This window comes from Pseudorca crassidens, chromosome 9, assembly GCF_039906515.1.
Source record: "Pseudorca crassidens isolate mPseCra1 chromosome 9, mPseCra1.hap1, whole genome shotgun sequence".
NCBI classification, from domain to species: domain Eukaryota; kingdom Metazoa; phylum Chordata; class Mammalia; order Artiodactyla; family Delphinidae; genus Pseudorca; species Pseudorca crassidens.
In genome coordinates this window covers 45,552,597-45,565,338 of record NC_090304.1, presented here as the reverse complement: position 1 = coordinate 45,565,338, position 12,742 = coordinate 45,552,597, and the positions used below count along the sequence as shown (strand labels likewise).

Here is a 12,742-nt window from a genome sequence, read left to right as displayed (position 1 = left end):
ATAGCAAGAAACAGAAGGTCCAAGTAGGATTCAGAGATTCTGTAGATCCAAGTGAAATCTATGAAACAAAATGGGACTTCTTATTATCCGACTGTCCACCTTTTCTGCATGATGATACACTATTTTTCAAGAGTTTTCAAGCATTCCAGGTAAACTTTATTCGTTCATGCTTTTGGTGTTCTATTTAAAGTCTCTGCTTAACTAAAGGTTGCAAAGATGTTCTCCTAAGTTTTCCTTTAAAAACCTTTATACTTTTAGCTTTTACATTTAGTCTATGATCTACTTCAAATTAATTTTTCTGTAGGTTGTGAGGCAGGGTCAAGGCTTTTTTTTTTTCCAAATGGACATTCAGTTGTTTCAGCACCATTTGTTGAAAACCCTATCTTTTTCACAACTGAATCACCTTGGCAACTTTATTGAATATATATTTACCATAATGTGTGTGTTTGCTTCTAGACTGTAGCAAGGATCTACAAAAGACAATCCTTAAGCCAATACCACATTTGAATACTGAGCTCTACAGTATGCCTTGAAACCAGGTAGTACAAGTCCTCCAACTTTGTTCTTCTCCAAATTCTTTGGCTACTTGCTATACAATGTGTCTTAGAGACTGATTCACGTCACTGAACAAAGCTCTAGGTCATATTTTTCTAAAAAGTTTTTAATAGTAGTAAAATATACATAACATAAAATTTATCATCTTAACCATTTTTAAATGTGCAGTTCAGTAGTGTCAAGTACATTCATATTGTCCTGCAATCACTCTCCAGAACACTTTTCATCTTGCAAAACTGAAAATCTATACCCATAGACTTAGCATAATGTCCTCAAGGTTCATCCATGTTGTAGCACATGTCAGAATCTCCTTCATTTTTAAGGCTGAATAATATTTCATTGTATGTATATACCACATTTTGTTTATCCATTTATCTGTCAGTGGATACCTGGATTGCTTTTGGCTGTGGTGAATAATGCCACTATGAACGTGTGAACAAAAAATCTATTTGAGTCCCTGCTTTCAGTTCTTTGGGGTATATACCCAGAAGTGAAATTGCTGGACCATACAGTAATTCCATTCTCAATTTTTTGAGGAACCGCCCTATCATTTTCCATGGTAGCTGTACCATTTTACATTCCCACCAACAGTACACAAGGACTGTAATTTCTCCACATCTTTGCCAGCACTTTGTGTTTTTTTATATTAGTCATCGTAATAGGTGTGAAGTGGTATCTCACTGCTGTTTTGATTTGCGTTTCCCTAATGGTTAGTGACATTAGCATCTTTTCATCTGCTTGTTGGCCATCTTCTATCTCATACTTTTTAACAGTTGCATTATATTCTGATGAATGACTGTGGCACTACTAATTCAATCAGTCACCTACTGATAGACATTTAGGTAGTTTCCTATTTTTTGCCTTGAATAACTTTACACATGCATATGTATAAGTAACCATAAAAATCAATTTGTTCAGGACGCATGTTTTCCGATTCACTACCTTTCACTCTCAAAAGCATTCTGGTTTGAATAATATATATTATTTATCCAAGTGTCAGTTCTGCTATAGGACAAATTGCTACAAGTGAAATTAGGCAAGAACTAACTTTGATTAACCTTCCAAGGCTATTTGTTACCAGAGCTCACCCCACATTAGAAGTCCGGTATTAGAAAGAGATACCAAAATATGGCTTAGCTCTGTCTGAGACATGTAGGCTATACACTTAGATTACAGGAATTGCAGAAAACACACAGGCATGACTAGGATTCAAGTACAAAAGACTGACAGAATAGTGATACCATCACTTCCCAGAGAAAACAAAATACCCAAAAAATGAAAACTGAATCTTACAGAAAGTCTGTAGTAAGGGGGCCACAAAAACAAAATAAAACAAAAACAGGGAAAAATGGAAGAGAATTAACTGACATTAAGAGAAAATTAGCATGATGAAGACTGTTGTATTTTCTCTGACACCAAGTATGTGTTTTTTCCCAGTACCAACTGGGTATCCAACAATTCAATTCATTTATGACACTAACTTCCCAGAGTCAGTGCAGACCCCACAATCAAGGGGTCAGGGCTCTGCCCCACAAGACTGCCCTCACTCCAGATGCCAGCTGCAAAAGGGATGACCAAGTTATCCACACTTCTGCCTGCAGACTACAAATTCAGGGGCTCACATGACTGTCCCCCTCAGGTTCAATAATTCACTAGGACAGCTCACTGAACTCAGGAAAACACTTTACCTACACTTACCAGTTTACTGTAAAGTATATAACTCAAAAAGAGCCAAATAGAAGAGATAGATAAGTCAAGGTATGGAGGGAGGGGGTGACAGAGCCTCCACACCTTCTCCAATCACACTACCTTCCCAGCACATAGATGTGTTCACCAACTTGGAAGATCTCTATATCCCTTCATCTAGGGGTTTTTATGGAAGCTTCATTAGGTAAGCATGATTGATTAGCTCGTTGGCCATTGGTGATTGAACTCAATCTCCAGCCCCTCTCCCCTCCCAAGTAGGGCTGAAATTTCCAAACCTCTAACCGCATGGTTGGTTCCTGTGGCACATCAGCCCCCTTCCTGAAGCTACCTAGCGTTCCCTAAATTCATAAGCCATCTCATTAGCATACAAAAGACAGTAAACTCCAAAGATTTCAGGAACTTTGTGCCAGGAACTGAGACAAAAACTAAATACAGTGTTCATTTTTTATTTTACCACAAAGACTGAATTAATGATGTCAAAAAATAAAGTGGTCAAGGAGAATTAAGATAAGGGAAAAGGCCTCTGAATTTCAGCAAGAACACTGTGGCAGAAGAAAGGTAGTTGTTCACTAAATCTGTTTCACTTTTCTCCTAGGCACCCATCTAGGCTTTATTTGCCAAACTCCCATTACAGTTAACTGTGGTTAAATGACTGATTTCTGATGAATGGAACAGGATAGAAGTGATGTATACAGCCTCCCAGGCCTACCCCATAAAACCCACCTCCATGCTTTCTTTTACTACTCTGCCAACTGAATGCTGATGCCCAAGATGACCCTGAGAACCACACTTTGAAGACAGCAAACCACACTCCTGTCTACAACACTGTCACTAATCAAGTAAGTGATTATGCAAGTAAGAAGAAAAAAGCTTGTTTCATTCTAGCCACTAAGGCTTCAAGGTTCACCTATTATAACATCTAGTATTTATTAACTTAATGAATTCAGAAAATATTACTAAACTTCAACTTTGTGATTTCAGAATGGAGAGGACATAAAGTGTACTTCAGAATAAACCTCTGAAATGTGGGTGAGATGGATGTAAGAGATGCGAGTGGACAGCAAGAAATCATAACATTATAGTTTATTAAAATATTAATAGACAATCACCTGATAACAGTCCTGTAGGAAAAGCAGTATTATCAGAAAGATAAATTAACTTTGCTTAAGATTTTAAAGTTTCAGATCCCATATTGCTTCCAGAGTACCACACCAGTCTCTTATAGAAATAGAGACAGCAAATGAAGAATAATCATTTGAAACATTTTATAATGAAGAAGAAATAGGATAATAGCTAAGAAATAAACTCAAGAAAAGACTTTTTAAAGTTAATACTTGGGATCAATGGAAAATGAAGAATAGAACAAGGAACTGGACATTAAAAAGTATAGAACAACCATAGTGGTGATATGACAGACAATTACATGAGAGATCAGTAGCAGTATTCTGTGTGGTAACGGGGCCAGGCTGTTTGCAAACAACATGAATTTGTAGTAGGTCAGGCTTGTGTACTGTAGTTCTACGTCTTCTTCAGGAAGTTCACTATGGCGTCAAAGCATTAGGGATAGCAGGACCCCAACATGGCAAGAAAACCTCTCCTGAGGTGGTTCTGAGAGCAGACCATGGAGACTGGGTAGGTGATTCTCTAGCATAACTGAGGCTATCAATACATTAGTAAAATAAGCAGAATTGTAAGCTACTGAAAGTCTAGTAGAGTATAACAAACCACCTTAGTAAGCATCAAGGAATGTGAGAAGAGTAACACCAAGACTGACTAGCTTCTACCTCAGAGATGTTGAGAGAATCCACTATCTCAGATGCATCCTCTAGACTCCATCTACAGGATGGAGTTCCTACCTGCTATGCAGTTTTATTACTTCAAAGAGACAACTGTGTCTTTGGGAGTAGGAAACAAAAATGTGAGCTCAAACCACCACTTTCCAGCTTAAACCCCATTTGTATCCACTTGCTTTGTTGTGAACATAACTTTAAACGTCCTTTTTGTAGTCCTTAGTATGTTTCAAAAGCCATGTCTTCATGAAACAATCTAAATATCCATTGACAGAGGAACAGATAAAGAAGATGTGGTACATATATACAATGGAATACTACTCAGTCATAAAAAAGAACAAAATAATACGATTTGCAGCAACATGGATGCAACTGGAGATTGTCATACTAAGTGAAGTCAAAAAGAGAAAGAGAAATACCATATGATATCACTTACATGTGTAATCTAAAATATGGCACAAATGAACCTATGAAACAGAAACAGACACAGAGAACAGACTGTGGTTGCCATGTGGGGGGTGGCATGGGAGTGATGGACTGGGAGTATGGAGTTAGTAGATGCAAACTATTACATATAGAATGGATAAACAACAAGGTCCTACTGTATAGCACAGGGAACTATATTCAATATCCTGGGATAAACCGTAATGGAATAGAATACATTGAGTATTCTCATAGACTACTCATAGAATACTGAGTCACTTTGCTGTATAGCAGAAATTAACACAACACTGTACATCAACTATACTTCAATAAAAAAATAAATTAAAAAAAGCCATGTCTTCATACTTCATAGCAATGTTCTTGTTTTCAGCCTCAACTCTATGCAAAATCAAGAGTTCTTCCACACATCCTTTACACCAGCTTTAAAACTAAATTCATCACCAAGCACCCTACCTCAGCACAGAGGCTTTAGATGCTACCTACAGTATCTTTCATAGGTCTCGTTTATAATTATATATTTTTTATTTTTAGCTGTCTTCTTATCTCAAATCTCTCTGGCTGGGAAAGTATCCGGCCTATCTTTATTTTAAATATTACTTATACAGCTAGTTTTTTATACTCACATGCAGGACCTACATTTTCACCTATTATATTTAATCCTCTTATATAAAGGGCCCGTAACTCCAGCCTTTTAAAATCTTTGTGAGCCCTGATTCTGTCATCCAGTATGTTCACTACCTTTCTCATTCTCCTTTCACGCATATTCCTCTACAAAGAGGGGAGAAAATTCTCTTCCGTCCTTTCTACACTCGGTTTCCTGACCAAACAGTATTTATATCTAGGTCAGATGGACCACTGCTAGCCCATCTGTGGTATTCAATGCATTCTAAACAACTAAAAGAATTAAAATATTACATGATACTTATACTTACTTCTCTGCCCTCAAATAGCATCCCATACTAAGGCTACTTCTCCTATGTTACAACTGCAGAATGCTGAATACAAGATTTTTTTACCTCTTCTCCCCAATCTATACTTATAATTACAGAAAACTGGATTCATACTGAAGGTAGTCAAATCATTAGTCTATAACTTAAATAAATGAGCTAATATCTTAAGAACCTCAAATTTATAAATTCTAATGACACGGTTAATCCTCTTTTACTCAAGCCACAACATTTTTTATCACAGTACTTTAGACTTCTAAAAAAATCAGAAAGATTTACAAATGCGTCAGTGCAGGCATTCCCTAGTGAAGATGGTGGCATGTTTTCTGAATTATGATATAAAAAAATTCACTTCTGAGACAGGGCATCTTTAAAAAGAGCTAGTGCCTAAACAATACTATTTTGTTGATGCCCAAAACCAAGCCAATAAAAATATTTCTTCCCATAATCAGAAATAGATTGTTAGCCATAGAATGCCTCTGCAAAACAATTCTTACATTTTCTTTGAAATATTGTCTCTAAAATTAACTGAAACTTTATTTATATGACTGTCTGTGGTTTCCACGTATGCCTAAAAGGCACAAGAAAAAGATAAAAATATCCCAGAATTGGAAAAGCAGTCATTATGTTTGGTTTAGCTTATTTTCATATTTTTATTTTTAAAAACCATCCAAATTAAAGTTCAGCATTTCTCAATAGAAGAAAAGAAAGAGAAGGCGATTTCTTTACACAAAAGCAGCAAGACTAAATTCAGCATCCTCTAAATTAAATTTGGGATTTGACTTATTAGCAAATGAATGCCTTAAATCCTTTCCCACAAGTCATAAAGTTTAGTCTTCATTCTGAACAGAATTACCTTTCATTTATTTTTTTTTCATGGAAAGGAATTTTACTTTAAATATAGCAGCGTGTACATCTCAATCCCAAACTCCCTATCTATCCCTCCCCTCAGGTAACCGTAAGTGCATTCTCTAAATCTGTCAGTCTGTTTCTGTTTTGTTCATATAAGTTCATTTGTATCATTTTTTTTTAATTATTTGTTAGGTTCCCCATATAAGTGATATCATATGATATTTGTCTTTGTCTGACTTACCAATACTTCACTTAGTATGATAATCTCCAGGTCCATCCATGTTGCTGCAAATGGCATTATTTCATTCTTTTTAATGGCTGAGTAATATTCCATGGTATATATGTACACATTCTCTTTATCCATTCATCTGTTGCTTCTATGTCTTGGCTTTTGGGCATATATCCAGAGAAAAACATGGTTCGAAAGGATACGTGCACCCCAATGTTCATTGCAGCACTGTTTACAATACCTTTCATTTAGAATTTAAATACATGAAATACTTGTTGTGTGGGCAGGAAAGATGGCAACAGAAAATAATTTCAAGTCTAATACTATGCTCTGAACCCAGGTTTATCCTCCGAAAAAAATAAGTGAAGTTGGTTTCTAATAACACAGCATTCTTTTTTTTTTTTAACATCTTTATTGGAGTATAATTGCTTTACAATGGTGTGTTAGTTTCTGCTTTATAACAAAGTGAATCAGCTATACATATACATATATCCCCAAATCCAGTGCCTCTTGCATCTCCCTCCCACCCTCCCTATCCCACCCCTCTAGGTGGTCACAAAGCACCGAGCTCATCTCCCTGTGCTATGTGGCTGCTTCCCACTAGCTATTTTACATTTGGTAGTGTATGATATGTCCATGCCACACTCTCACTTTGTCCCAGCTTACCCTTCCTCCTCCCTGTGTCCTCAAGTCCATTCTCTACGTCTGCGTCTTGAATCCTGTCCTGCCCCTAAGTTCCTCAGAACCAATTTTTTTTTTCTAGATTCCATATATATGTGTTAGCATACGGTATTTGCTTTTCTCTTTCTGACTTACTTCACTCTGTAGGACAGACTCTAGGTCCATCCACCTCACTACAAATAACCCAATTTCATTTCTTTTTATGGCTGAGTAATAGTCCATTGTATATATGTGCCACATCTTCTTTATCCATTCATCTGTCGATGGACACTTAGGTTGCTTCCATGTCCTGGCTATTGTAAATAGAGCTGCAGTGAACATTGTGATACAAGACTCTTTTGAATTATGGTTTTCTCAGGGTATATGCCCAGTAGTGGGATTGCTGGGTTGAATGGTAGTTCTATTTGTAGTCTTTTAAGGAACCTCCATACTGTTCTCCATAGTGGCTACATCAATTTACATTCCCACCAACAGTGCAAGAGGGTTCTCTTTTCTCCACACCCTCTCCAGCATCTATTGTTTGTAGATTTTTTGATGATGGCCATTCTGACTGGTATGAGGTGATACCTCATTGTAGTTTTGATTTGCATTTCTCTAATGATAAGTGATGTTGAGCATTCTTTCATGTGTTTGTTGGCAATCTGTATATCTTCTTTGGAGAAATGTCTATTTAGGTGTGCTGCTCATTTTTGGACTGGGTTGTTTGTTTTTTGATATTGAGCTGCATGAGCTGCTTGTAAATTTTGGAGATTTATCCTTTGTCAGTTGCTTCATTTGCAAATATTTTCTCCCATTCTGAGGATGTCTTTTGGTCTTGTTTATGGTTTCCTTTGCTGTGCAAAAGCTTTTAAGTTTCATTAGGTCCCATTTGTTTATTTATGTTTTTATTTCCATTTCTCTAGGAGGTGGGTCAAAAAGGATCTTGCTGTGATATATGTCATAGAGTGTTCTGCCTATGTTTTCCTCTAAGAGTTTTATAGTGTCTGGTCTTACATTTAGGTCTTTGATCCATTTTGAGTTTATTTTTGTGTATGGTGTTAGGGAGTGTTCTTACTTCATTTTTTCCATGTAGCTGTCCGGTTTTCCCAGCAGCACTTATTGAAGAGGCAACACAGCATTCTTTTAACACAGCATGCTTTTAAACATTTCTGAACCTCAGTTCTTCCAAATTATAGAATCCTGTTTTCAGATCTTGCATTTACATTCAAGTCCAAATGCTAACCAAAGCTTAAAGTGTCACTCTGAGAATACTCTCAGAATACTCTCAGATCTTGGCTGAGACCAAGAGTCAAAAAACCTGGGTTTGAATGCTAGCTCTGCTGCATCTGAGCTGCTAGACCTTAGTGAAACCATTTAAAACTTCCTAATCCTCAATTTACCTACCTTTAAATTAGATATACTACCTCTAATCATCTAATGTGTGAGTTCATCACAGTCTGTGAATTGTATGTAACTGTTAGATATTAACATTAATGTTACATGCTAAAAACTTGTTCCGCTACTACCACCTTGGTAGGGTAAGATTTTTTTCCATGTAAATCATCACAAAAGGGTCACTACCACCCTGGAATCAAAAAACCACCTAGGCTCTGAGCCAAATCACCTTCAATTAGACTAAAATTTTATTAGGCCTATCTCTGGTCTTGAAGTTGCAGGAGTTGCTCTAGATTACACAGTATATCACAGTTACTCAATTATTGCTGTTAACATGCAGAATAGTTGCACCTCCCTAACATATAAAGTAAAGCACAAAGCCATAAATAATAAGACAACAAAAATTTAACAGCTAATGTTCTATTATGTTTTAAAAATGGGCTTTGGGGACCTCCCTGGTGGTCCAGTGGATAAGACTCTGTGCTTCCACTGCTGGGGCACGGGTTCCATCCCTGGGCGGGGAGCTAAGATCCCACGTGTCACACAGTGCAGCCAAAAGATAAAAAAATAAAATAAAATTTAAAAAATTTTTAAATAAAAATTAAAAATGGGCTTTGTTAGATAAACAAATTTATTCTGTACCTGACAAAGCACAATAGACATTAGAGGATGAGAATTGCTATCAGTTACGAAAAAATTAAAAGAAAAAATTCCCAATGTAATCCAGCACTTCAAATATTCTTTAAATATTAATCTGGCTCCCAAAATCTTGAAATGCCTCATGAAGAATCAGCCAAGATGTCATCTAGGAAAATCTTAGGTGAGGAAAAGTTATGCTACCTCTTAACACCTCGGTTTCACCAATCCAGCAGCACACGGCTCTACTTGTTATTGGAGAGGCACTGACAGCACTTGAACATGGGAGTGTCTGTCACACAAAGAAAAAATATCCATTTACTAACTATTAAAATCAACATGTGTCTCTCCATCACTACTGGAGAAATATCAGAGGCATCACAGTATCTATGCCTTAGCTTTCAAAACACAAAAATTATTCCTTCTCAGTCATAGCTAAATAGCTAGAGTCAAATCATGATCTCTCTCTGACCCAATAATGTCTGCTGTTCTTGAAATTTATGAAGGTGGTTCACTGTTCATATTTTCAAACTGATGTAGTTTATATCCATCCACACATTGATGTGAGGGGAGGTAGGAACTCACAAAAAGTTCTAAAAGGTCTCCAGTACCAAAATTTTCCCCTTTCAATCATTACTAAAAAGGACAGTGAAGCAGAGTTTTAAAGCTTTAATAGTACAAACACCAGTTATCCACACCATAAGACCAATTATTACTATTTGTAGGCATGTGGAAGAGAAGAGAAAGGAATACAAGGGCTCTCTTAAAAACCTACTTTTCTCCTCCATCTGTGTGGTAACTCTTACCTTACCCAGAACACTTGACTTCTGACACTTCTAGTCACCCAGTGTGGGGTTTTTTTCCCCCAAACAAGCAATTATCCAAGACACCTGCTGGGTGTCCTACAATTTTACAATTTAACTCACTGATTAAGGTTAAGGGCTCAGTCCCACAAGACTGACCCCCACTTCAGATATCAATTGCATGTAGGTTGTACAGTAGTACAACTTCTGTACGACTTGGCTATAAATCGGAGGTTCCCGTGCCCTCCAGCCCTTTGGATTCAATTAATTTACTCAAGTGGCTCAGAGAGCTCGGGAAAACATTTTACTTACATTATCCAGTTTATTAAAGAATATGATAAGGAATACAGATGAACAGCCAGATGAAGAGATACAGAGTGAGGTCTGGGAGGGTCCCAAGCATATGAATTTCTCTCTCTGTACAGTTGGGGTGCATCACCCTCCCAGTAGGTGCACGTTTCACCAACCTGGAAGCTCTCCGAATCCCAACTTTGGGGATTTTTATGGTGACATCGTCACGTAGGCATGATCAATCATTAATTCCATTTTCAGCCCTTCTCCCTTTTCAAGAGAATAGCAGGTGGGGCTGAAAATTCCAAGCTTCTAATCATGGCTTGGTCTTTCCAGTGACCAGCCCCCATCCAGGAGCCATCCAGGAGCCCACCCAGAGTCGCCTCATTAGAACAAAAGACATTCGTATCACCCAGGAACTTACAAAGGTTTCAGGAACCCTGTGTCAGGAACCGGGATCAAAGACACTCATAACACTTAGGAAATTAGACGGACTTCAGAAGCTCTGTGCCAGGAACTGGGGGCAGAGACCACTATGTATTTTCTATTATCTCAAAGATCCTCACGTTCTTTCCCCATTTTTAATGCCTAAACTCAAGATTTACCCTCTCTGTGTGTCTACAGAACCCACAGCCTTCTTTACAAAACTGGGTTTAACAATCAAAATTAAGCATTTAGAAATGTACCTTTTATCCTCAGCGAGGCAGAAATGGACACTCATTTGCTAGGACAAGAAAATTCATAATTTTCAACATCAGTTTTATTCCTAATAAATATTTCTGATCCAGGCTAACAAGAGAATGAACAATTCTTCCTCTGGGGGAGGTGCTGCAATATGTCAAACAAACAACAACAATGACAGTAACAATAATAACATTAACAAGCTACCTCATTTATTGAGCACTTACTTTATGGAAGACACTGTTTTAAGCATTTTATTTATATTTTTCCCATTTTACCTTTGCAGTAACCCTATGAGATTAGTATTATCATTATCCTCATTTTATAGATGAAGACGGCTGTTCAAGAAGTTAAGTAACTTGTCAGAAGTCATACCGTACAGGTGGGATTTCAACCCAGGCAGTCTCCTCTTCATTGTCATATTATACCAAATGATCGCTCAACAAGAACTGCTTTGATGAACACTGCTCATGTGTATGTGTGTGTATGTAAACATACACACAATATAAGTGAATACACAAACATACATACATACACACATATATGCATTCTCTAAACTTTATAGTCATACTGAAAAATACTTTAGTGATCATCTTCTCAGTCTCATTTTACCACCATAGATCCACCACCAGACAGAATGTCCTGGTCATCACAAATTATGCTCCACCATTAAATTCCTTTAAAACGGCTGACAAAAATAAAGCAGTTGAACTGCACTATTATAAAGCAACATACAGATTCTGTAACTGGAAAGAAAGAATTCAGATTCTGATTTCAAGGCCAAACTCAAACCATGACTGGTCACTATTAAACCAACCTTTGGTTTTGTTTGTCTGTGTTTTTGTTTAGTTGTCACTAAAACAACGACCTAGAAATTTTCAGAAAAAAATATAATAAATATTTGATTAGTGACACACTATCACTGAAGCTACTAGACTAAGATTGTGACTAAAAGAATCAGAGGAATTTTTCAGCTTCCAGGTATATAAAAATCATCTATTTCATCTTTAATATTAAAGAGAAGATTAAACAGGAAAAAGAACAGCAAAACAGACATTCCAGAATCAGTATATTCAAAGTTTACTGTATTAGGGCGATTATTTCTAATAATGTGTTACAGTTAAATCACCAAATTATTTAAAAGTAACTGTAACATAAATATAACCATAAATGAAACATGAAAAGAAAAATATCATTATAAAAGTACAATAAAACAATACCAACTTACCAGTTCAACTCCCTGTGGAAAAGGTGTATCATCCCAGTCCTTCTGTGGAAACCTCTGGATTATTTTCCCCAGACCTGCTCCTGACCCTATTAATAAAATCAAAGTGAATTTGGTTATAGGGTACTTAAAAATCTGAATACTCATATTAATACTTATTTCTAAATGAATATTTGTTGAATAAATTGATATACTGATTAAACATTTTCAAGTTTTAAAGGGTCTAAAACTACCTTCTAAACATAACACTGAAATGATAGGCAATCCCTATCCTATAGACTCTCAAAAGAGTAACACGTATGAAAAGCTAGGAACAACAGACAGAGGCATTAAAATTGGAGTCTCCACACCATGGGAGCAACTGCACTTTGTTCCCAGTAAGGAAAGCCGTCTTCTCAGTATCTCAAGTTGATATTTAAGAAGAACTTTTCTATAGAGACAAAGTAATTTTAAGTGACAAATGAAATGGTACCATTAGCACTAAGCTTCAGTTATGGGTTATAAGCACTGTTTTGGGTTAAATAAAG

The 12,742-nt window shown here is 36.7% G+C and overlaps 1 protein-coding gene across 3 annotated transcripts in view; it reads right to left on the bottom strand.

The window, feature by feature from the left end:
- SBF2 (SET binding factor 2) overlaps positions 1-12,742 on the bottom strand; it is a 459,339-nt gene that overhangs the window by 361,711 nt on the left and 84,886 nt on the right. For all 3 annotated transcript variants that reach the window (XM_067749929.1, XM_067749930.1, XM_067749931.1), the window contains exon 2: positions 12,219-12,304. In XM_067749929.1, the coding sequence (XP_067606030.1) occupies positions 12,219-12,304 (86 nt within the window). The remainder of the gene's footprint in view (positions 1-12,218; positions 12,305-12,742) is intronic.